We start from the raw sequence: 20,779 nt of genomic DNA, 5'->3' as shown, positions 1-20,779 counted from the left end.
TGCTAACACACCCCCCAGCACCTGACCGCCCCAGCCCCTGCCTTCCACCCAGCCCTGACTCCCCTCATCCCATCCCCAGCTTCTACGTCTCCCCCCAACCCGGTCGCTGCCCTGCCACCAGCTCTTATCCCTCACGCCGCCTCCTGCCCTCACCAGCCCCGGCTCCCTTCACTCTCCCACCACAGCCCCGGACCACCCCCCACAGTCTCTGCCCGCACTCGTCCCCCACCCCGGTTTCCCTCATCCTCCCCCAGCCCCCGGCTCAGTCCCGGCTCTCACCCACCCCAGTCTCATCCCCATTAAGTCCCGGTCCCCCTCCGCCCTTCCCCGCCATGCCCAGATCAGCCCCGGAGCTGAAGAAACACGCGGGGTCAGTGGCACAGCAAGTCCTTTATCGGAATGGGGGGGCGGGGGGGACAACCCTCGCGTAGCCCCGGCTCCCCACGCCGGTGGCCGTGGGACTCCCGCGGAGCCCCCGGCCCGCCCCCCGGGGCAGTCAGGAGGAGGAGGAGGTGCCGGGGCGTCCTAGCGCCGCCACCGCCCGCGCCGCCTGCTCGGGGACACGCGCCGGGTCGCTGAGGATGGAGGTGGAGACGCTCAGCTGCCGCAGGGAGCTCAGGACGGCTGCGGGGACAAGGGACAAGGGCTGGAAGGCGTGACCCAACCTGGGGAAGACGGCGCTGCCCGGGCCCGCTCCAGCCCCCGGAATAATGGGGAAGGTCCCTGCCTCAGCCCCATCAGAAGCGCTGAAGGGAAACCCTTCAGCCTGCGGGGCTTTGGGGAGGGTTGAGCCTGCCCTGCCAGGACACGGGGTTAGGGCACAGCCGCCTTAGCTGGGACTTGGATGTGACAGGAGCACAGGAAAGCACTGAGCACGAGCTCCAGCCCTGCCATCCCCCAGGACACCCCTGTCCTTTTCCCCTCCCATCTTTCCCTCAGTCCACACCAACCCAACTTGCTTCGGGTGCCACAGCCAGGCAGAGAGTCACCTACTTGGCCGAAGCGCTGGGAGGGAGCAGTGCTGATCCAGCCAGGCAAGGGATGTCTGGGTGAGGCTCTCCATGCTGGCTGTAGACACCATGCCATTAAAGGACTCAAAGAGGGGCCGGATGATGATACTGAACTGGTGGGAGCAGAGGAGTTAAGGACCAGCTTTGTCATGACCATGGTCTCCCACCTCCCAGGTGTGGGCATCACCCTCCTATGGCAGCAGGACAGACTTTCTTCTCTGGACATGGAGCAGAACTGCTGGGGCAGCAGGACAGGCCATGGAACAAACCTGCTGAGTGCCTTCCCAGCACAGCACCACAGCTGGCACTAGCCCAAACTGCTGGGGTGATGGCGTGTCACCTGGGTAGGCAGTGGGAGAGCTGCAAAACCCCTCTCACTGCTGGAGCTGCCAGAAAAGGCTGCTGAGACACAAGACATCTCTTCCAGAGCAGGTCAGAGAACCAGCTAGCGAAGAGGAGCAGATCCAGCCCTTTGCCCACAGTTTCCTTGGCTCTGGATCCTCTCCATCCGTGTTTCCATGCAACCACCAAGACGAAGCCATTATGTCCCCAGCCTTGTGTCTGGACCTTTCCCAATCCATGGCTGCTGCCTCTCAAAGCCAGTTCCCATGTCACCAGGAGCAATTCCCTGCATAAGCTTAGCTCCACTTCCCTTCTCCCCGAGGACCATTTATCCAGCTGGTTTTGATCCCTTCTAGCAGAATAATCCTCTTAACCACAGCATCTCAGCGTGTTGCCCTTGGCTGGTAAACATCTCCCCGTGGTCCACAAAGCCTCCTGAGCTGGAAGGACCCCACAGACCCAGCAGCAGCAGATGAACCAGAGCACTTGGTGTCTGGTGGAGGGTCAGAGGGAGCAGCAGGCACTGGCCCCAAAGGATACGATCCAGAACTTCCAGTTCTGCAGTGTGGAGGTACGGACGTACTCGTCGAACATGCTGCGCATATGGTCGAAGCGCTGGCGCGTGATGGGCACCCCTGTGGCTGGCAGCTGCTCCTGGCACAGGCTGTGGGGCACAACCAGTTGTAGGGTCATGTTTGGGAGGCTGGGAGCCACGGAGGCTCAGTAGGAGCTGCCAGCCAATGTCCCCCTCCCAGGGTAGGTGTGGGACCTGGCCCAACTCCATCCTGCCTCTTTCTTGAGCACCAGCCCTCCCCCAGAGACGGTTTGAGACAGTCAGCTGGGGGGTGCTCCAGGGAGACCTGCTGTGTCTTGCTGCTGTCCTAACACTGCTGCTTGCCCTGCCTGGCTACCCCAAAGCAGGCAGTGCTCCCCCATCTCCCCCAGCCATGACCCACTTACTTGATGGAGCCATTGAGCTCCTCGATCTGCTCCCGCAGACGCTGCGCTTCGTCCTGCAGAGCCAACCGCTCCTGCTGCAGCTTGCAGATGTACTCGGCTGTCTTCTGCAGGGTGGTGGCCTTGCTGACCTGGGGGACCATGGGGTGAGAGGGGAAGGGGGTCCAGACCACCCTGACACAGCTGCACTGTGTGCTTGCTGTGTGCTCCAGCCAGTTGCACCACAGGCTGGAGCACAGGAGAAGAGCTCTGTGCTGTGGGTCACAGCAGGGATGCAGCATCTCCGGGTGACACGCTGTGTCCTTGCATGCCCAGGGCGTCTCTGGGTGCTCACCTTGATGCTAGGCTGAGCACTCAGTGTGCTCACCAGGCTGTGCAGCGTGGTGAAGCCCAGCTTGATGTTGAAGCGTCTCTTCTGCTCGGCGGAGATGTGTGTGATGCGGCGACTCTCCAGCTGCAGGTCAGTGCCGTCAGGCACCTCCCAGCAGTGGGGACAGCCATGGGCCACCAGCCCCACTGGGGACAGGCTAGCCCAAAGCTTGCAGTGAGGGTGGAGGGTGTCTTGGGGGGAGGAGGAAAGGGGGTGCATATGGAGCTTGCAGCTCCTGCCATACCTTGCTGGAGTCAGGCCTGCCCTGACGGGACACGGGCTGGTGCAGGGAGATGCTAGTGCCCAGACCTGCAGTGGGTCCTGGGGAAGCCTGGCTGGGCTTGGGCCACTCACTGCCTGAAAAAGGGAAGGTGCTGCTATGGGGAGAGGGATGGCAACAGCACTCATGACAAAGTGACACCAGGGTCCTGCGCTGAGACAGGCAGAGAGGGGCATCCCATAGCACTGCCCTCTCCCTGGGGCAGCCGCCCCACTAGGCTGATGGGGATGCTCCATTTCAGCTTTCAACCACATGTTATCCCAAATCCTGCTCATTTTACAACTGCTCAGAAATGGGACCATCTGGGATTTGACATTTTAAATTTCCAGCATTTCTTGGGGTGGAAAGTGCCCAGAAAGAGTCCCAAGGGCAGCAAGGTTGTGACTTGCAGCAAGCACCAGAATGAACTGGGAACAACACCAAGAGCCTGGTTTCCAGCAGCCGCACTGGTTTCTGTGGGTGAAAGCGGATGCTTCTTGCTCCAAAACCAAGCTCCGGGGTTTCAAAACCACAGTCGGACATTTTGCTCCATTTTTGTCTTTTCCTATTTCTGCTTTTGCTGCTGGAGAAAGAGGCAGGTGAAGGGACACAGAAGGAACCCTCCCTGCTCAGCTGGATAAATGGAAATAGCCGGGATTGAAGCCAAAATGAAAATTCCCACAATGTTTGGTCCAAGCTCTCTGCAGGAACCACAGTGTCCTGTGGAGCTCCTTGGGGTGCTCCAGACTCACCACAAGCCGAGGGGGGGGACAGCTGCTCCGCCTTGGGGACTCGCAGTGGGCCTGGCTGCGTGCCTGCTGCGTGCTGCACCACTTGGGAGGGGCTGGAGCCAGGAGCCAGTCCTGGGCGAGGCTGGGCCATTCTGGAGAGGAAGGTGGCAGGGACTTTGGGGACAGTGCTCTGCTGCTGGGAGAAGGCAGAAGGAAGGGGAATTTGGGGATCAGCCACCACGCACACGAGGTTGGTCATTGCCCAGGCACTGGCAGCCAAACCCCTATTAGGGAATGGGGAAGGGGGATGTTCAGCCCCATCCCACCATCTGCAGGGGCAGCCCCAGGGCCCCAGAAAAGGTGCCCTGCAAGCAGGATGTCTCTCACCTCTGCCCTGGGTCTTTTACAGGAGAAGAAACTCAGGCAACTCCTGCCACCCCCAGCCTCATGCCCCCTCCTTCCCCCCATATCTGTCCAGCCCACAGCAAAGGGTGACTTCCAGAGCCTATCTCTGCCCCTTCCCCAGCAGCCAGGAGGAAGAAATTCCCAACATGGGGGGTTGGTGAGTGCTTACCGGGGAGACAGGGGCCGTGGGCATGAGTCCTGCACCCATCGGGCGAGGGGCATCCAGGGCCAGGTCCTGCTTGCCTGAAGGGGGCAGGGAGCAGATGGATGCTGCTGCATGGGGCTGTTGGGGCTGGGGTGACCTTCCCTGCCCCAGGGGATGGCCAACCCCCTCCCATACCAGAACTGCTGCAGCCCCTTCCCTGCTGGATTGCCTCAGTGAGCAGGGATGCACCTCTGGAGGAGATGCCTGTTTTCACGACAGTGATGCTCTCAGGAGCCTTATCCAAGCAGGGACCCCCAGCCCCTCCTCAGCGAAGCAGAAGGACATGACAGTGCCCAAGGACCCTGTCCAGTCACACCCACGTGCAGTGTATCAGGCAGGACACCAGTGACCCCCCAGGCCGTTGTGCCAACAGGGCCATAGAGACCAGACTGGGGACACAGGAACGTCCCAACAGTGCCCATAGCCAGCTCCTGGGGCTGGACATCATCTCCCTCTGAGGCTTCTGAAGCCAAGGTGATCCCCCAGGCATGGCTTCACCCCAGGGTTTGGAACTACCCTGCTATGGGGACTACCATGTGCCCTGCCCAGTATTCCTAGTGTCCCAACCCCAAGGAGAAATGGGGTCCCTGCCCTGATGCCCACAATATCATGCCCCTCACCTCACCCCTGTGTCCGCTCACACCCCCCGACCCCATTACCTGTGGTCAGCAGCTGGCTCAGGCAGGGATTGGGCTCAAGCAGGTGGCACAGAGGGGGTCCTGCCTTGGTGCCACTGGGCTTCGCCTTGGGCCGTCCACCCCCGGCCTGGGGCAGCCCCTTGGGAGGGGCAAACCTGGGGTTGCCCAGCAGGGCAGGGGGCACGAGCTGGGACGCAGCAGGGCTGGGGTACCCCTGGGGCGCCATGCCCGTGGCATAGCCCAGCCCTGGCATGTAGGGAGTGAAGCAGGGACTCGAGAGAGGGGAGGCAGGGTGGGTGACAAACGACGGGTCAGGTGAACCGGCATAGGGGAATTTAGAGCGAGGGGCTGAGGCGGGGGAGAATGGGGTTTCTGGGCTTAGCAGCGGTGCCCGGGGGGATGGGATGGGCGGGACGTAGTGGGGTGGTGATGGCTCCAGGCTGAGGCTCTTGCCAGGGAGATCGTACTGCAGTGGGGCTTTGTGTCGGAGCTGGGGGCTGAGGCTGCTGGGTGCCACGTCGGGGGGCTCGGGGGGCAGGGGGGCCGGGGGCAGCTCAGAGCCCAGGAAGGCGCTGTGGAGGTTGAGCTGGGAGGCACCACTGGGCTGCGGAAGACACGGCAGGGTCAGGGTAGGTGAATGGGACAACAGTTTAGCTGTGGGCTGCAGGCTGGGATCTGCTCACCTGGAGGAGGGTGCCAGGTAGGAGTGGGGCATCAGGGCTTGCAGGCAGACCCCGAGCACCCATCAGGGAGCCCCCACCGCTGAACAGGGGATCGGCCATGGGCAAGAAGCAGGATGGGTCCTGGTAGCCTGGTTGTGTCTGTGATGGGGGTGACCGGTGGCCAGTGAAGATTTCTGCAGGGCCAAGTGGAGACACAGCGACAGGCATAAGCGGACCTGCCCGGAGAGGAGGGGGACACCCTGGGGCATGAGGGGTGGAGTTGTACCCTGGTACTGGCATTCTTCACTTTTTGGAGCCAGGGCAGCTCCAGCAGATTTGGCACCCGGGGCCAGCCTTGCCACACGCATAGGGGCAGGAAAACCCACCTGGAATGCCACCCAAGGGTGGGGACCCCATCCCCAACACCCGGCTGAGCTCCATGTGCTCCAGCCCCAGAGCTATTCCCAGGGGTGTGCATTGCTATAGCAGCCTCAGGCTGGGGCAGGGATTATGACACCCGGGCTGGGGGGCAGCCACAACAGGGGGGGGTCAGACAATCATGTCACGGCATCCCCAAGCCACAGGGATGGACCCCCGGAGTGGTGGCAAGTTCTGTGCTGCCCACCCCTGGGCTAATGTGCGTGCAGCCTGCGGCTAACCACATCCCATGTCCTTCCCGAAGCTGAGCCGCGTGACCCTGCCACGACTCCTGCTCCCTTCCTCTCTGCTTCCCACAACCCTGCTCCTTCCGCAGGCCCAGACACTACGGCACAAAGGGCTGGCCCCACACTTTGGGCAGCTGTCTCCCTCAGCACGTTAGCCCTAGGAATGCCTTGGCTCAGTGCCTGTGCCTGTGCTGGCTCTGGCGTCGCCACAGGCAGGGTTTTTCATGGATAGAGTGACTGTGGGACAGAGATGGCAGTGCTGGATGTTCCCTGTAGGATGGAGCAGGAGGGCTCACTGGCTTTGCTGCCTGGTAGCCCCTGGCACAGGCTCAGTGCCTGAGCAGCCACCGGAGACAAGCACTCACATCCCCTCTGGGGAGCACCCAGCTGAACTCTCCAGCCCTTGGCTGGCACTGGCAGTGCCACCTCCAGGCCCTGCTGCCAGCTCTGCCTGCCTGGTGTGTGCAGCCATGCTCAGGGCACCAGATGTGGTACAGGCTTCAAGTGCCCGGGGTGCCCTGGCCGGGACCCACAAAGGCCTGAGACCCTGTTGAATCTACACCAGAGGAGAAAGCATGCCAGCACTGTGGGATGCCACAGGACTGGGCACAGTGATGTTTCCACCATGCCATGCAATGCCATCTGAAGGGAACACTGATGTGAGACAGGACAGAACCACTGCTGAGCTGTCCCAGTCAGCTCTCAGACTACCCCTTCCCCGTGCCACAGCCATGGTGAATCCCTGGCAGCATGGCAGGGCCATCCCTGCCTCTCTACAGGCTGGCACTCCATGTGTGCCACAGTGCTGCCAGGCAAGAGCTTGGCTTTCCCAGGATGCAGTCCAGCGCCACGTTGCCCCCACCTCAGCCATGCCCACACCAGGATATCTCTACCACCAGTACCAAAGCTCTGCAGGTATTTACAGGCATTTATGGTGCCCAGCCTCTCAGAGTCAATTCCTCTTGTGCCTCTTGCTGTACTACAGGGATGGAAGGTGGCTGGCAGTCCCTGGGAGCCCTGTCTTCCCCTTCTTCTGCCCCTTCCTCACCCCATAGCTCTTGCCTGTGCTCCTCACTGTGGTATTGCCCTGTTTGGCTCCAGGCAGCATAGCGTGGCCAGGGCACTGCCCTGCTCAAGGCAGAAGTGCCTGTGTGGCCAGCAAACCACACCTTTGGCATCCTGCTCAAACCTGAGGATGCACTCCAATGGGATTTGGCTTACCAACCCAAGCACTGGTCCCAGGCTTTGGGGAGAGCCCTCCAGTGCAGCAGGGCATTGCCACCCCATGGGACAGACAGCCCAGCCCCAGTGCCCAGCACAGATCCTACCTGGAGCACGGTGCCAGCAGGGCACAGGGCCGGGCTGCTCCCTTGCCTCTGCCATCAGGACTTCTCCATCTGCCTCACACCGCACTCCAGCGCCCGCTGCAGACACGAGATGCTTCCTCTTTTGGGGATTGGTTCGCAGGCACTGACTGACAGCACTGAGCTCTGCCACACCACCCAGCACAGTGACAGCCCTGTGACCCCATGCTGCCTACCCCCCATGCCTGCTCTGCGTAGCTCTCCACAAGGCTGCTGGCAATCCTTGCTCCCAGCCCTCAAAAAGCCATTGCCTGCCCTGCTGGAATAGTGGCCTCTTGGGACATAATTGGGTTGGCTGGCACCCAGCACCCCAATCTCCTCTCCCCACCGCCCCATGGGCACATGGCGCACACAGCGCTCAGATGAAACACCTTATCAATCCAGGGAGCTGCTCCATCCAGGACAAAGCTCCCACCCACAGCTCTCCAAGCACCTCACAGGATGCTGCTCTGTCCCAGGACACACCAGCCTGGCAGACCAGGAGCCACAGCTGGACTTGGGACTCTCCCCAGCCCCAGCAGTGTTCCCAGGCTGAAGCGCTGGACATGGTCAGAGCAGGAAGGGATGTTTCCTTGTGATGTACTGGTCTGCAGTAAGTCCCATCCCATCACCAAAGAGTACCCTGGAGCAAAACGCAGGCCTTTTCCCAGGAAAAAAGCCAACCTGACTGCTGTATTGGTTCAGAAGGGCACCACTGTGCTCCTGCCATCTCCTACTGAGCATGAGGCCATGCTGGGCCCTCAGAGAGCTGCTGGAGCTGCTGCTGTGACACCATACAGGACCTCTCGGGATAAGGGACACTGGCCAAGTGTCAATTTGACCTACTTGGAGCTGTTGCACCTTCCAGCAACCAATGCCCTCTTGGGGCACCAGGGGACATAAGGTAAATATGTTCAGCCAAGTGAAACTCTCTAGAGGTTTCCTCTTCCCTGTATGACTCACCCTGATGGGATCTCTGGTTGGAATGAGTTGAGAGGGTGCTGGCAGGAGCCTTCCCACCTCATCCATCCCAAGGGCATCCATTCCACTGCCTGCCCTTGGCACATAGAGTGCCCAGCCTGCTCCCCGCCAGCATCTGGTCTTGCAACACCCCGCAGCTGTATGGCGCAAGTACCCCTTTTTTTCCTCCTCCTGGAGGAAGTGCAGACAGGCCATGGAGCTCCAGGGTGCTCACAGAAGGCTCTGGAGATGCTGGGGCTGCCCGAGGGCATCAGCTACCTGGGTATTCCAACCCCCACCGGCTCCCACCCTGCACAGTGTGCCCAGGTCACCAGCTCTGGCATGCTTTGAGGACAAAGCTGGTCCCCAACAGTGCCTTGCCCTGGCCTATGGGGACACTGCTGGGACCAGGACATGTCCCAGCTGACTTCATGGACACTCATAGCTCAGAGCCTGCATGGCAGCATGGGGGAGTTTGCCACTGCCCATTTCCCACCATTCCCTCAGCAGTCCCCTGCCCCAGCTGGACACAGGTGCCAGGTTTGTTTCTGGGCAGCCTGGCAGGGCAGTGACTTGTCCCAGGGGATGTAGTACAGCCCAGTGCAGCCCCCAGGCTGGCTGGGCAGTGGGGTGAGGAGGGGACATAGCAGAACCTACTGCCTAGAGGTTTCCTCTTCCTCTGGGGGACAATTGTCCTTCCTCTGTCTGCTGCCAAAATGAGGGGCTTTGGCATTCCTGGAAATACCCTGTTTTTGTAGAAATCCCCTCCCACAGCTCCTAGCCAAGCCCTTCCTGACCCTCCGTGGCTCTGTCCATGGGCGGGCAAGCAGGCACACCAAGCCTCTGCCCTCAGGCCCTGCCCATCCATGCTGCTTTTCCCATGCCATTGGATGCCGAGTGCTTTCTGCCTCAGCAGCACCCACTGCTCCCAGGCCAAATGTGTGACTCCCTCAGTTTGGGCAGGCACAGGGTGCAGTGCTGTGTGGGATGTGGCACCATATCTAGGCTGCCTCTTACCTGATATGTCCATGTCATCCAGGCTGGGCTGCAGGGGTGCCAAATCTGGCTGTATCATGTCAGCATTCCCGACATACGCTGGAAGAGGGCAGAGCTGGAACATCAAGGCCCAGGCACTGCACCCCCAAGACCCACCTTGAGGGCTGCTCCTACCATTGCCATGACACCTGCCTGGCTGCCACCCCTCTGTGTCACCCCAGAGTCACCCTGTGTCACTGGACCATGCCCTGGGCAGAGGGGTGAGTGCCCTCTCTGTGGAGAGCCAGGGCCATCCCATCTTATCCCATCCCATCCCATCCCATCCCATCCCATCCCATCCCATCCCATCCCATCCCACCACTCTGTCCAACAGCACCTCTAGGGCCTCATCTAGTGCCCAGGAACCCCAGGGAAAGGCTGATCCTTGGCACGGGACCTGGCTGGAGCTGTAGATGCCCCAGATGAGGCAACCAGACATGGCTAGGTGGGGACAGCAAGGAGTGCCCATGGAAGCAGGACCTGCCCTGGGGGCTGGGGCAAAGTCCTTCATGGTGCTGGTGGTCCCTGGGGAGCTCAGCCCTGGGACAGCCCATGCTGGGAGCCATAGGAGAAGGGGATGATCTCACCCTGCCCAAACACTCATTGAGCATTCCCTCCTCTGGTGGCTCCTGTTTGGGCAGGACAGGAACATCCCTTCCTCCTGATGCCAGGGGACCCTGCCTGCCCAAAAGGACACGGCTGGCAGCTCTCAGGGGCTAAGCCATGAGGCAGCACTCGGATTCCTCCTCCACATCCTGCTGAAGCATGGTCTGGGGCACCTACCATCCTCAGGGAGTGCCTGGTGGGTGCTGGGCATCTGTGTCATGGTGAAGAGGGTGTCGGATATGTCCGAGAGGAAGGTGTCCAAGTCGAAGTGCTGCCTGCTCCCAGGGTCTTCCTCCTCATCCCCAAGCAGCATGGGCACTACGTTGCAGAAGAGCTGGTTGCACCATTTCTCTGTTGGCCTCCAGGCATCCTCGTCCTGCATGAGGTGGAGCAAAGGAGCCAAATGGACACTTCTGGTGGGTAAGGTCCACGTCTGGCTCTCTGGCTGCTCCCCCTGGCAGCTCCCATGTTCCCTGCAGTGTTTGCTCTCTCCCAACCTTAACGCCTGGCGCATTGCTGCTTCCAGAGGGTGAATCCAGCATCCCAAATGCTTGGCATCCCATTCCAATGGGCTTACCATGCCCTGGGGCTTTTCTCTGCCCTTCTGCCCAGTGCAGGGGTCCAAACTGTGATCCCCTTTCTCCCACTTCCTACCCTTTCTCAGCAGACTCACCCGCTTTGGACTGGAGATCTCTCCTTCCCGGATGGACTTTCGGAGCTGGAAGGAGAAGACAACCTATGTCACCCCCCAGGCAGGGTGGGCATGTCACCCCTGGGGCAGGACAATGGGGGCAGCATTCAGGGGGGCAGCCAGCATCCCCCTGCCATGCTGGCAAGAGCCCATCACATCCTGCCCTGTCAGCCACGGCTCCAGGTTGGGCACACTGGTGTCCCATCCCACCGCTGGCACTGCCACAGGATGGAGAGCAGCATGGGCAGAGCCACTCACCCGCTTCTTGTAGTAGATCCTCCACTTGTGGTACTCCCTCATCACCACCTCGATGCGGCGTTTCCAGTAGTTGCCCTCCAGCACCACAGCCTGGGGGGCAGGACAGGACAGGACAGGACAGAGGGTCATGGCTGAGCTCGCCAGCCCCAGCACCCCACAGCCAGGGCTGCTTTCCTTGTGCCATATCAGAAACACCTCTGCAACTCTATGAAATGCAACGTGTCCCCCACTCCCCACTGTGCAACACAGACCTGCTGCTGCCCCAGAGAGCTGTAAGGGACTCTGCCCTACCTCTGGTTTTCGGTGCTCATCAGCCTCCATGCCCTCCAGAGGGGTGATGAAGCCACACACAGGGTTTTTCCTCCGCTCCACATCTGCACAGGGGAGAACACAGCTGGCTGTATCCATGCCCCATCCCTATCTCTGCACCTGTACATGGTTGTTGTACAGGTACATACACCTGTACCTGGCATCTGGCAGGCAGAGTGGGGTCTGGCCCATACTCACACTGGATGTACCATGCTCTCCAGATCACGTTGTTGATTCGAATTTTATCCCAGCAAAGCAGCCGCAGCCCCTTGAAATTCTTCCACTTTGGAGACACTAGCTTCCCACTGAAACACCAAGAAAAGGGAAGGCTGAGGGGCACCACCTTGGAAGATGCCCAGGGGCCACCAGCCTGGTGGCAAGTCAGGAGCAGGTACAGCTATGTGGCTCTGTTACAGGTGCTTGCCAGGCAACCACAGAAGCATTCCAAGCTCTTGCACACCCTGGGAACAGCACAGACCTAAACGCTGAGCTTTACAGACCCAGAGGAGGTTTCTCAAACCTCTGGACTAGAGCACAGCACTCTGAGGAATTGATTCCTTGAGCTTTGAACCCCAGCTCCAAGGCAAGCTCCTGCTGCCCCTGACCAAGCCAGCTGTGTCCTGGCCCTGGGGGACAGGAAGGCGAGTCTCCTGCCCAGGTGAGATGTCCAGGGACATATGCTGTAGTGCCTCTTGCCTCATCACAGTGTTTGGGCAGCTAATTCCCCCTTTAACACCAGGCAAGGCTTGGAAATGCTGCCTTCAGTCAGGGGCAGCCATCCTTGTGGGTCTGGGAAGGCAGGACAACACTGGAGGATGCTCAGGACGTTAAGGGACACTTGACTATGCCCAAAGAGCAAGACCAGTCGAGCCCTCAGCCAGAGCTGCCCTGGCCTCTTCTCCGCACCCATCCCTGCAAACCTGACCCCCAGCCAGAGCTGGGCTCCCTGCTTCCCATTTCCTGGTTCCCAGAGGCAGCTGGGTTTGTTCTGCAGCTCATCATGGTGGTGGTGATGTCCCTGCAGGAAGCCTCATTTCACTGCTTGTCTTGTTTCCATCCACCTAGGGACACAACCCCTCATGTGCAGCCACCGAGGAGGTCCCGAGGGTCCTGCTGCCCCAGGAGCTCTGCAGGGGGTGCCAGGGTCCCTCTGCCTGACTTTGGGATCCATTTCACCTCTCCAGCTCTCCCAACAACATGGCATGGCCTCGGGGCGATGCTAGCTACTCCAGGGGTCGCTTTTAGAGCTGCCTGCAGGCTTCATGGTATCCCTGCCTGGGAAGCCATGTCTCTCTCCAGCAGAGAGTTTGTACCCTGAAGATCTTGGTGTGCTTTGACTCCCACTTTCCCTTGGCACATGCAGGGAGCAGGAAATGTGGAGGCTGGGCTGGTGTCTGGGTGCTGTATCCCCTGTTCCCAGCCCCTTCAGGTGCCACCAGGCCATGTTCCCAGGGAGCTGCTGGGGATTAGAGTGGTGTATGGAGCCTCTGACTTGCTCATTCAAGCTTGTGAAACCTCTACGTGTTCTCAGGTAATGATTTTGGTGGATTCTGCTTTGACCTGGATTAAAATCTGCCTCTGGCAGAGGTGGAGGACTGGGGACCCCTACAACTCCAATTCCTGCTGCAGGAATGTGTCTGGGAACAGGTGCAGGAATGGATGGGGATGGATTCCCCAGGGAGACCTAGCCTGATCCATGGTCCCAGAGGCTGGGGAAAGACCCGTGGCTCCAGCCTGCAGAGAGTTAAGGAATCAGCTACACACAGACCACTCTGCTATCACCAGGATTTTGAACTTTCCCCAGGCACACAAGGCAAACAGCAAGATGGTGCCAAGTGGAGGAGCCAATGGAAGGGACAGGATTCCTCGGCACATGGCCATATCCTGTGGGTCAAGGCCACGTTCCTCACTCACGTCCAGCTGAGAGGAGCAGCCCAAGCCTGTGGGACACAGACAGACACACCTTGGCCACGCGTGGGGCCAGTGGGCCATGGCTACAGAGTTGCAGTGGGGTCTGAAGGCAGCAGAGAGATGCCTTTGGGCTTTACCACCAAATGCTTTTTTTTCCGGCTTGGCGATCCTTTCAGTTTTGGGGCTTATCAGGCTGATCTTTGCTCCCTGCTTTGCCTTGGAGAGGGCCCCACCCTTCCCTGAAATGACCTCCCCTGGGGACACGGATGCAAACTCCACACTGAAGTGTGGGATTTATATAGGGCACCCCAAACAGATCGGGGGTCTTGCTGCCCTGCATTGTCAGAGGGAGGGGGACACAAATCCTGCCACTGGCTACAGGGTGTTTGTAGGATGGGGAGAGGTGGGAGCAGGGCTCAGCCTGTGTCCAACACCGGCATGGGTCCAGGAGCACCTTGTTTGCTCTGTGACTCATTCATCCATCCAGCAGTTTCGGGTGTTGCAGTCCCTGATTTCATGGCAACATCGGTACTTTCCTCTTCATCAGCAGCAAGAGGAGGGAACAGAGGGGTGTTCTGGAAAGATGCAAGGCTGCACAAAGAGAACTGGGCAGCAGCAAGAGGGGAACACCTGAGCCGAGGGTCCCCTGGCAGGGATAACCCTGATCATCCCTTCCAAGGAGCAGCATCCCCATGGGGTCATCAGAACCCACCTTGCTTCCTGGGCTGTGGGGCATGGCTGGCAGAGACAGTGTTCTCTGCAAGTGCTGAAAACTTATCTTCCATTTGTCACAAATTTAACTACCAGAATTAAATGCCTTTTCTTGAATTTTTATGTTTTGACATCCAGAGTCTGGCAAAGAAAGTTAAAAATCTGACCACAGTTTTCCTTTAAAGTGTCCCCTAAGTGAAAAATGGCTCTGTTCAAATCCACCTTCAAACTCCACTATCTAAATAGCTCGATTTTCACCATGGATGAAACAGCCTCTGCTCCAGCTCGGTGAGAGTGAGCTCCGGGGTGATTTGGGGATAGTGTTGAACAAAGATGTTAGATTGTGCTGGGAGAGGGACCTGCTCTGTGTGTGTACTCCCAGCAGGAATGCCCTGCATCTGGGACAGACATTTATATTCCTCCATGCAAATCCATCATGAAGTGCCCCAGCTGAGAGGGAAGGCATTGGAATCCTCTTGTAAAGAGTTGCCTAGGAAGCCGGAGAGAGCTGCAAGCCAAGCTACACCTCCACAGCCAGTTATTTCAGTGCTCTCTGGAGGTGTGCCCCCCTGTGCAGCAGCATGGGAACACCAGCACACCAGCTCAGCCCCTCTGCACAATCCTTGGACAGGATCAGCCCCAAAACCTTGGGAAATGGCACAGGAAAGGAGCGCAACTCCCTGCCACTAATGACAGCAGCGCATGGGTGGGTTTAGCCTGAGCATGAGTCTTTCCCACTCATCAGACTCCCTAGAATAGAGGTCTTCCACCAGAAAAAATGGGATTGGATGACAAAATCCAGTGAGTGCATCCCTGGAGTCACTGCCCCTGTGTGAGCATTTAAGGCACTGTGATACCTTGTTTTAAATCACAAGAGGGGCTGAGTGAATACTCTGAGTCACTTTCCAGACTGATGTCCCTGCCTGCCAAATCTCCCCTCTCAGTACTTACAGGACAAAGAGAAAGTTATTCTACATCACACTCTGGTTTCAGCTTTGGGAAGCTGCTTCTGGAGTACGAGACAGATGTTGCCAGGTAAGACTACAAGTGACTGCAGTTCACATCTCCCAAGCTGTCCCCAGTTTTCCTCCCTTCAGGAGGATGTTCCCCAGATCAGTGGTTCCCAACAACAGGTCACAGGAAGGGGTGTGAGCCCAGCCAGGACACTGGGGGGTGACTGTGGTGATGGGGAGGATGAGCCTTCTTGTGCTAAGGCCAAAGTGTGAGCAGCTCCTGAAGGAGCTCAGCTCCACACTCAGCTTTTTGGAGAATGGGAGGCAGCCAGGTGGGCTGCAGGGAGAAACAACATTCTAGGGAAGGATTGAAGAAATGCAGGATGTTGCAGGAGGAGTGGAAAAGAATCATTAAGCAGGAAGCTGTTCTAAATGTCCTGGAATATAGGTAGAAAGGAACTGCTTCATCCCAGCCTTAGAGGAAAGACCTCAGAGAGGGGAGTTGCCTCTCTTTGAGGGATCTCTGCCATAACCTCTGTGAAATGCACAGAAGGAATTGTGGAGAGGGGAGGAATTTCAGCTGTAGTAATTAAAAAATATTTAGGGAAAGTTAAGTGAGCTGCCCTTGAAATGGAGTGAGCCCAGACAGCAAAAGATGGGTGGCTGCAGCAGTCAGAGCTCACCAGGAGACAGGAGAGTTTTCCCCTCTGCTCCACGCTGTTTTGGTCAAGCCTGGATATTGTGTCCAATGGACAAAGAGGGAGGTTCACAAACTGGAGAGATCCTGATGGATGATATCAAGGTGATTGTCATGGACTAATGTACATGACAGGAGTGTGAGGAGTGGGTTTGTTCAGCCTGAAGAAGGTGAAGAGAGAATTTACTTACTGCCATCAGCTGCCCAAAGGAGGAGATGGAGCCAGGCAGTTCTCAAACATGCACTGAGAAAGGGCAAGGGGGCAACAGACCTGAGAGCTGGAACAGGTAAACTCCAAACTAGAGCCATGGACTGCCCTGGGCAGACTGGACAGGTGGTGGCCTCACATCCTAGGGCTCCATCCATCAGTCAGTGATGGCCCTGAGTAACCTGACCTGGCTTTGGATCTAGCCAGGCCCTGCATGAGGGCTGGACAAGGAACTCCAGAGGTGCCTCCCAGGTGACACCTTACGATGGTTTGTCCTTGGTTAGGGAGCTAATCTGAGCTTTAACTGTGGGTGATCTCCTGAGGGCTGCAGGATATTTGGCTGGTGACCCCAACTAAGGCTGTGCTGCCTCTGGGAACCTGGCTAGGAGGAAAGGCATGAAATGGCACAGAAGTATCAGATCAGACAAGACTAGATATAGAAATGCACCAAGAACATTTAAATTCCATTTTCCCACCCTAACACCTTTCTCCAACTGCTGCCTACAAGTGTTTCAAAAATGTATTAGCAAAGGAGAGGCTGAGAGAGCTGGCGCTGTCCAGCCTGAAGAAGTCTCCAGGGAGAACTTGGAGCCCTTTTCAGTGCTTAAAGAGCCTCCAAGAGAGCTTGAGGGGCTTTAGACAAGGGCCTGGAGTGCCAGCACAAGGGGGAATGACTTCCCACTGACAGAGGGCAGGGATAGATGGGATATTGGGAAGAAATTCTTCCTTGTGAAGGTGGTAAAGTCCCAGCACAGGTTGCCCAGCTGTGGCTGCCCCTGGATCCCTGGAATTGCTCAAGGCCATGTTGGACAGGGTTTGGGTGAGTGTCCCACTACAGTGAAGCCAGTGTTTGCATTGCCATACTCAGTGCAGGAAGCAAACGTGTCACTGAGAGTCCAAGGGGTAGAGAGTACTGGATTGATGGAGTCCTGACTGCAGTGGAATGGCCAGCCCTAGGTCACACACAGCTGCTCCAACTGCCAATGTCCTTGTGCCCTGTCCCTTTCCACTCTGCATGGGAGCTCTAGAGCCCAGGGGCACACTGAGGCTGCCCTGCACCTCAGGAGTCAATAGTTTGAGCATCCTGGTGTGACAGTGTCTATTCCTCCAGCACAAAAGCTGCAGGGCTCAGATATGGAAAGAATGGGGCTGGGAGAGGAAAAGAGAACAAGGCCACCGGTGTCTCTGTGTGTCCCCTGTTTGTGGCACTCAGGGGTGACCTCCCTGACCCAGAAGCATGATCCTCACCTGGGTCATCCCACGCTGAGGCTCCCTGTGCTCCCACAGAGCACTGGCTTCCCCAGCCCCTTGGAGCACAGCCGTGCTGTGCTGCCTGCTAGCAAACTGGGATGATCCCACCCACCACCTGGGATATAGGATGGGTCAGATGTACACACCTGTGTGGTAACTGGTGCTCTTGGCGTGCTATGCCTGTGCCCAGCATCTCCAGGGATGTCCTGGCAGTAATCACGTTCCCTATTGCATCAGGCACTCAAGGACTCCAAGGCAAACCTGAGAGCTCAGCCACTGGATGAGATCCCGGATGAGGAGCAAGGCAATGGGCGCCTCTTCAAGGCTGCTTTGCTGAGGTTTTGCTTTCACACAGCATCAGTAGGACATCATCATTCCAGGTTTTCACATTTGGACATTTTGGGAAAGCTATGCAAGCCATTTGGCACTGGCTACAGCAGAGCAAGTCACACTGATACCATGCTGGAGAGAACTCAAAACCTTGGAGCTTGGCAAAGGAGGGGAGCTGCCTCCAAGAATGTGGACCACAGCAGTAGGAGACACATTGCACCTGTCTGTCCTGCTGTCACCAAAGAGCTGTCACTGAGCTTGGGCAATCTGTGGCAGGGGAACGATGCAATCACCCATGTGATTTTGCAGGAGAGGAGGAGGAAAGCTTTCAGGAGATTTTGGACAAAACCTGTGCAGCCATCCAGTCCCAAGTGCTGCTGCATGTCATGGAATAACCTCAGGACATGTGGACAGAGTCAAGGGCAGAAGGCAGGACTCCTGCTCTGGGCTGGATTGCCAAAGAACTGAGTGTTAACTGTCCACAGGGTCATTGCTGCTCTATGGAGTGTGCTAGGTCTGGCCATGAGGGAATTACAGCTGGGCACAGTGACACCAGATCTCACAGGAAAATGCAGGACAGTCAAGCTATACATGAAGAGAGGAAAAACTTCTCACCTGGCTCCATAGCCAACAACCCAACATCAGCTCTTTCTCCCTGAAAGTTTCAAGGATGGCGATTGCTGAGCATGTGGCACATCACAGCCCACGGGGAAGAGGAGGAAGATGTCAGATGGAAACAAATTCCTGCCTGGGCAACAGGGCTCAGCTAGCCTCCTGCCTTCAGTTAGCTGGGGGTCTATAAGGCACATAAGGGCTCTGGGACTCACCTGTACTCCAGGCTCATGCACTCGAAGAGCCGGGTTAGGGTCGGGTCGATGTTCCGGGGATCAGCAGGCTCGGGCTCCGAACGGTGGTGCCGTCGCCGGGGCAGCGAGTCGCTGTGCGGGGACGACACCATGAAGTGGCCGCTGTGGATGACCTGGGAGGGGTTCTGTGCCCCAGCGCTGGGTCCTGTGCTACCCACAGCTGCATCCTCTGAGTCGGAGTCAGAGTCGGAGACAGGGCAAGGCCCAACCGGAGACTCCAGGAAAGGTGCCGGGAGCCCCACCTGAGCTCCTGCCATTCCCGGTGCCTACTGGGGAGCTCTTGTGGATCTGCCCCAGTGCTCCGATCCACATCCCGGTTGAGCTGAAGCTCTACAGGCACTGCGCTGGCATCGAGCACGTGCTGTTGGGCTCCCGAGTACAGGACAGCAGCACCACTCCTCCTCCTGGGCACCTCCTCCACCCAGATCACGCTGCTCCACGCTCCAGGGTTCAGCGGCTGCTTTGCCAGGGCCGATTCGCTGCCAGCCTATTTATAGCGCTGGCGGCTGATCCCGCCCATGGCACACCGTCAGCAGGACATGTCCAATGGTCACCAGGCACCGGGCACCAGAGCTTCAGCTCCATGCCGCTGTTCTGCTCCAGCAGTGCCCCTGACAACCCCAGCTTTTACATCCCCCACACTCCTGGGGAGGAGCACTGCAGGTCCCCTTTTCCCCCCTTGCTGGTGGCCAAGGGTTGGCAGTCGGCTCTGTTTACCTAGAGTTAATCGCTCATCCCGGGCACTGGTGGAGTGAGGAGCAGGCGGTATTTACCCAGTGCCTCTGCTTTAATGGATCTCCCTGCACTTTCAAGGGAACAAATACAGATTAAGGGACACAAACAGGTAAAATTATAGCAACGGGCACTCAGCTCAGCACAAAGCAGGCCAAGGCACTGAGCCAAGCGCCGAGCTGAGAAACAACCCCAGGAAAACTTGCTCCAAGGTATGACCCAGTAGAAGAGATGATGCAAACAACAAATGTGAGAGAGAACAGCTATGAGCTTGGATATGGTGGGACTTACCTTATGGTCATGCAGTCCTTAAAATCACAGAATCGTCAAATCCTAGAATGGTTTGGGTTGGAAAGGAACCTTAAAACTCACCTCATTTCACCACCCTTCCACTAGACCAGGTTGGAACCTTCCACTAGACCAGGTTGCTTCAAGCCCTGTCCAACCTGGCTTGGAACATTTCCAGGGATGGGGCAGCCACAGCTTCTCTGGGCACCCTGTGCCAGGACCTCACCAACCTCACAGGAAATATTTTTTTCCTAATATCCAATCTAAATCCACCCTAGATTGCCTTCACCTCTGAGGTGTGCTTAGAGATGCAGGCAGACAGGGCTTGATGCACCAGCCCCCTCCCCTGCTCCATGACAGTGGATCTTGGATAAACACAGGATTTGGCATGTGCCATCCCAGCCAGACCTGTGTCACAAGTATCTGCTCACTGACCTGAGCCACAGAGGGACACAGCAGATATAATTTCAGGTTTAAATCACTTTTTTTCTCTCTAGTTTCTGGCAACTTCTTCCCCTGCCCCACATCCTGGCAGGAGCACACATGTCTGGAGAGCACTCAGACACAGAGCTTAGGTACTTCTGATGGAGATACAGTATAAGTGGGTGGCAGAAACCTGATGTAGTTGGCTGCAGGCATCGGTACCCTAATCCAGTTTGTAGATGGAGCTGAACACTCTCCCTATCACCCAGGTGGGTCCAAGAAGGGTCAGCAGCTATCCAGGGTATTTTCCAGAGTTGGAAGAAGAATATGCACTAAGAGCTGGTTTGGACAGCTTCTACTGGTTGGTGCAAAACTCCCTTTGGGACCACTTCTTCACTTAGGAACCATTTCTTCATTTTCCACACAGATTTCCATGAGTCTGTAGTTTTTTTGCTCCTCTGTGATTCATTACAACCACCTCAGCCGGTTCCAAGCTGCCTATCAAAATGCTAAAGAGAGAAGTAATTTTAAAAGTACTGTCTGCACACATTTTAAAGCAGTAATGGGCACGTGGGTGTCTTGGGAAACTAGGAATTAGGCAAGGTACAAGGAAACAAACATGTCAGAGATATAGAGGCTTTCTGGGCACATTCCACTCATGCTGTGCAAAAGAGACTTCCCAGGATTTTGAGAAAAATCATTTGCCATCTGTTCACCAGCTGCAGGCAGACTTCAGTCCTCTGGGACAACATCTGTCTGAAGGAAATAGAGAAATACATCAGTGAGGCTTTTACAAACATTGCAAGTCTCTCATTCCTGGTCCAGCAGCTCTCGTGCTGCAGAGAAGGGAAATCCCATGGGCAAAGGGCATCCAGCCCAAGGAAGGGGGTGACAGATCCTTAGTAAACCAGGGAGTAGAGCAGGGGTCCTACACAGGGGCAGGCAGGCTGCAGTGCTGAGGGA

At 57.4% G+C, this 20,779-nt stretch overlaps 1 protein-coding gene across 5 annotated transcripts; it reads right to left on the bottom strand.

Moving 5' to 3' along the window:
• Positions 1 to 371: 371 nt before the first annotated feature.
• Positions 372 to 18,831, bottom strand: MLXIPL (MLX interacting protein like). 5 transcript variants are annotated; one of them, XM_085078690.1, is made up of 18 exons: positions 18,532 to 18,829; positions 18,335 to 18,445; positions 11,645 to 11,751; positions 11,429 to 11,511; positions 11,138 to 11,227; positions 10,862 to 10,906; positions 10,366 to 10,564; positions 9,565 to 9,642; positions 5,601 to 5,815; positions 4,939 to 5,521; positions 4,244 to 4,317; positions 3,691 to 3,865; positions 2,924 to 3,036; positions 2,644 to 2,763; positions 2,313 to 2,440; positions 1,893 to 2,016; positions 994 to 1,123; positions 372 to 624 (listed from the first exon to the last, which is right to left on the bottom strand). In XM_085078690.1, exons 1-18 carry the CDS (start codon positions 18,537 to 18,539, stop codon positions 497 to 499), a joined length of 2,511 nt encoding a protein of 836 aa, XP_084934816.1. In that variant the 5' UTR covers positions 18,540 to 18,829; the 3' UTR covers positions 372 to 496. The 5 variants fall into 5 exon arrangements, with proteins under 5 accessions (XP_084934816.1, XP_084934817.1, XP_084934814.1 ...); XM_085078691.1 differs by having other exon boundaries at positions 18,616 to 18,829; XM_085078688.1 differs by having other exon boundaries at positions 2,644 to 2,724; positions 18,335 to 18,831.
• Positions 18,832 to 20,779: the final 1,948 nt, after the last annotated feature.

Source organism: Lichenostomus cassidix, chromosome 19, assembly GCF_008360975.1.
Source record: "Lichenostomus cassidix isolate B80296 chromosome 19, HeHo_3.0, whole genome shotgun sequence".
Classification (NCBI taxonomy): Eukaryota; Metazoa; Chordata; class Aves; order Passeriformes; family Meliphagidae; genus Lichenostomus; species Lichenostomus cassidix.
This window is presented reverse-complemented; position numbering and strand designations above follow the sequence as displayed.